The sequence below is a fragment of the Nerophis lumbriciformis genome, linkage group LG21 (assembly GCF_033978685.3).
Source record: "Nerophis lumbriciformis linkage group LG21, RoL_Nlum_v2.1, whole genome shotgun sequence".
Taxonomy (NCBI): Eukaryota; Metazoa; Chordata; class Actinopteri; order Syngnathiformes; family Syngnathidae; genus Nerophis; species Nerophis lumbriciformis.
Genome location: NC_084568.2, coordinates 12,926,883 through 12,930,481, shown reverse-complemented (window position 1 = coordinate 12,930,481; position 3,599 = coordinate 12,926,883). Strand labels below are relative to the sequence as shown.

General features: G+C 35.4%; 1 protein-coding gene across 5 annotated transcripts in view; it reads left to right on the top strand.

The window, feature by feature from the left end:
- The first annotated feature begins 2,708 nt into the window (after positions 1-2,708).
- The window catches only part of adam15 (ADAM metallopeptidase domain 15), a 36,552-nt gene continuing 35,661 nt past the window's right edge, over positions 2,709-3,599 (top strand). For 3 of the 5 annotated variants that reach the window (XM_061982985.1, XM_061982983.1, XM_061982982.1), the window contains exon 1: positions 2,709-3,080. In XM_061982985.1, the coding sequence (XP_061838969.1) occupies positions 2,963-3,080 (118 nt within the window). In that variant the 5' untranslated portion in view covers positions 2,709-2,962. The remainder of the gene's footprint in view (positions 3,081-3,599) is intronic. The other 2 variants (XM_061982986.2, XM_061982984.1) reach the window with 1 other exon arrangement.

Below are 3,599 nucleotides of genomic sequence, written 5' to 3'. Positions count from 1 at the left end.
TGCAACATTTTCTTATATATATATATATATATATATATATATATATATATATATATATATATATATATATATATATATATATATATATATATATACATATATATATACACATATACACATGTACACACATATATTTATATATACACACATATATTTATATATGTATATATACACATATTTACACACATATATACATATATACACACATATACATACATATATATACATATATACACATATATATGTGTATATATGTATGTATATATATATACTGTATATATATATGTGTGTATATATGTATATATGTGTGTGTATATATGTATATATATGTGTGTGTGTATATGTGTATATATGTATTTATACGTATATATATATGTGTGTATATATGTATATGTGTATATATTTATATATATGTATATATATATGTATATATATATGTATATGTATATGTATATATGTGTATATATAAATGTGTGTGTGTGTGTGTGTGTGTGTAACAAAAATAACAGCCTGCATTGCAGCTTTGTGTTATTATTATAATATCAATATTGCAATATTCACCGTTATATTTCACCTGTATGCTCTTTTTATTCCACTTTTTATGTTTTTTTTGTAATAGCATTTTTAAAATGCGCCGCAGGCCGTTACAAATTTAGCTGCAGGCCACACTTTGGACACCACTGGTTTAACAGTTCTTTGTTATACTTTGTGAATGCCATTTTCTTATAATAACTCTTAAACTGACCCAAGTTTTTACATTAAGTTCCCTTCCTAATCCATTCCATTGTTTTTAACTCTACACACAGATGTACTGAATGCTTTCAATGTCATGCATAAAAATGTTTTATATTCTGCTATAGTTGTATGTCTCCTCCCATGTTGACAAGGATTGTGCCAACCTATTGCTCTTTGCTCTGCACATGAATATTGCTGTACAAGAATGTTAGCATTTTAGATTTGATTAAAAATGATTTTGTATGTTCCTGGATCATCCACACTGCTCTTTTCTGCAGCACTCCCAGAGAATAAAGTGTACTTTTGCAATTCCCTCATATCTCCACACAATAACTCAGCCATGATAACACCTTGAAACAGTACGGAGTATTTGAGATTCATTTAGCCTTGAAATAGTTCTAGCCACTTTATGTTGTGTGTACTTAACGAGTGGTTTCCAGCTCATTTTGGTTTCTACCCCAGCTCCTAAAAATTGTGTTTTCTGTACAATGTCAAAGTCTATTCCATCTATTTGTGTTTGAGTATGTATGTTGCTTTTTTCTTTGGTTTTGCCTAAAGAGAAACTGCACTTTCTTTTGGAATTGTGCCTATCATTCACAATCTTTATGTACGTATGTTTTTTAATGCATTCTAAGCCGTAAATAAGCGTTAGCAAAAGTCAGCTAACAATGGAGACAATGGAAGTTGCTCTATTCCACCTATAAAACGCTCTAAAACATTCAAAAACCTCCTTCAACGATTTATACACACACTAAGTACATTTTTAATATAGTAACATTCATAATAACATGTAATATTTACCTATTTTGATACTTTTAAGTATACGGCAGCGTATTAATTTCACAGATGCATCACGTTTGCTTTTCACTTCAACAATAACACTACTAATCATGGCAGGCATGAGAGACAAAAGGACTACTTTGGGATAAATGATGATCCAGGAACTTCTATTTTTGAGCCTGAATATAAGGAGGATGATCTACAAGTTTTAGAAGCAGTGTGCTAAACAGATGCAGCTTTAGTGAAACACTAAGCATCATGTAGCAGTATTGCTAAGTTCTAACTGAACATAGTAACACAATCACTTACTGTACAATGTCTGCTCTCACTTGGATGTTTATATCTTCCCATTTAGACAAATAATTATTCATAATCCTCATACAAATGTGCCGCAAACGAGCGTTTTTTCGTGTCTTTCTCGCCATCTCCGGGTCTAAATTAGATGTCAAAATTGACCAACTTGTGGGGTTTATGTCCACAACTTTCTACTATCCAGGTGAGAAGCATGATTTATAATCTAGAATTAACTTTCAGCAACTAAGAGGCGACGCAGCAGCTCAATATGTCAATATAGCAGCATAAGCTAGTTAGCTCCCTGTGATCACGGCGCGGCTAAAAGTAGTTCCTCGACATTAGCACTTATAATAACAACATCGCTATTACTTGGTTAATATTCAGGTTATGAGATAAAAATTTAGTATTGTTGGTGGGTTTTTTTGGAGTATGCCCATTAGCTGCATTGTTAGCCACCTCGCACTTGCCGTATTTTATGACTTAGAATGCATAAAAAAAGAGAAACGTGTGTTCTTGTCTTACATACGGATTGTAAATGATAGGCAAAATTACAAAAAAAAAAGTTCTGAAAATCTCTTTTTATCAGACCATTTAATTATGTATTCATTAATTCCTGAAGGTTTCCCCCGAGCTTATCTGCAAATATTTTTTTACTTAAGGTATTTGGTTTTACTGATGTCGATCGTTCATATTTAAATAGTTTTGGTCCCAGGCCTGATTGGAGTTCGAGTGTCTCGTTTTAATACAGCAGTTTGTGTTTGCCGTGACGTGCATTTGTATGAAAAGTGCTATAAAAAAACGATTTTATTTCATCATTGTTTGTCTTTATTTCAATGACGTCATGCAACACCAAGAACAATTCGGTTTAAAGAACTTTCCAATGCTTTTATTTTGAAAGACCACGCTGTGACTTCGTCTTCCGCTGAGTGGCTTGACCCAGCCAATGACGTCACAGGTAGTTGTCCTTATAAACATTCGTCGCTCCAGCTGGGCGAGGAGTCCCCCTGTGCCCGCAAAGTATTCGGCGGAACCGAATCGACCCGGAAATGTCTCCTCGGTCGACTGGACAAGTTTCGGGGAGAAAGAGCGGATGTTAGCCATGGACCGCTGGTTCTGTTCGGACTCTATCAAGTAACGGGCGGACCGCGCCGACATGAGAACACTTTTGGCGCCGCCGCTGCTGCTGTTGCTGCTCGGCACGCGTGCTGCCTTCACGGCCGCCAGGTCCTTGAACGCAGCGCGGCACCAACGAGTGGACCGAACCGCGTCAGGTAAACTTTGAAGTGGGTCAACTTTCCAGGCGCAGATGGCGTCGCAGCGGGGGGCGGGGCTTAGGATAGATGCCGTCAAGCAGGGATGTACTTAAAGCTAATTCTATAAGAAAATGCTAATATAAATAAAAACAAACAAGTGGAATAAAAGGGTAAACAGGGGAAATGTGACGAGAAAAATAATAATAATAATGAATCAAAATAAAAAAATACCCTGCGATGAGGTGGCGACTTGTCCAGGGTGTACCCCGCCTTCCGCCCGATTGTAGCTGAGATAGGCTCCAGCACCCCCCGCGGTAGAAAATGGATGGATGGAAAATAAATAATGTTATGAATTATTGACCTGATTGCTCCAATTGAAATATTTATGGGGAAAATATTTAACTGACATTGCTGGAAAAAAATAATGAATTAAAAACAATGTTGTTATGAGTTGTTGACATATTTAGGGGTCAAATTACTTCCCAAAAAAAATCCACTTTGAAATATTTATTGGGGAAAAAATTGCATATTTTGTGG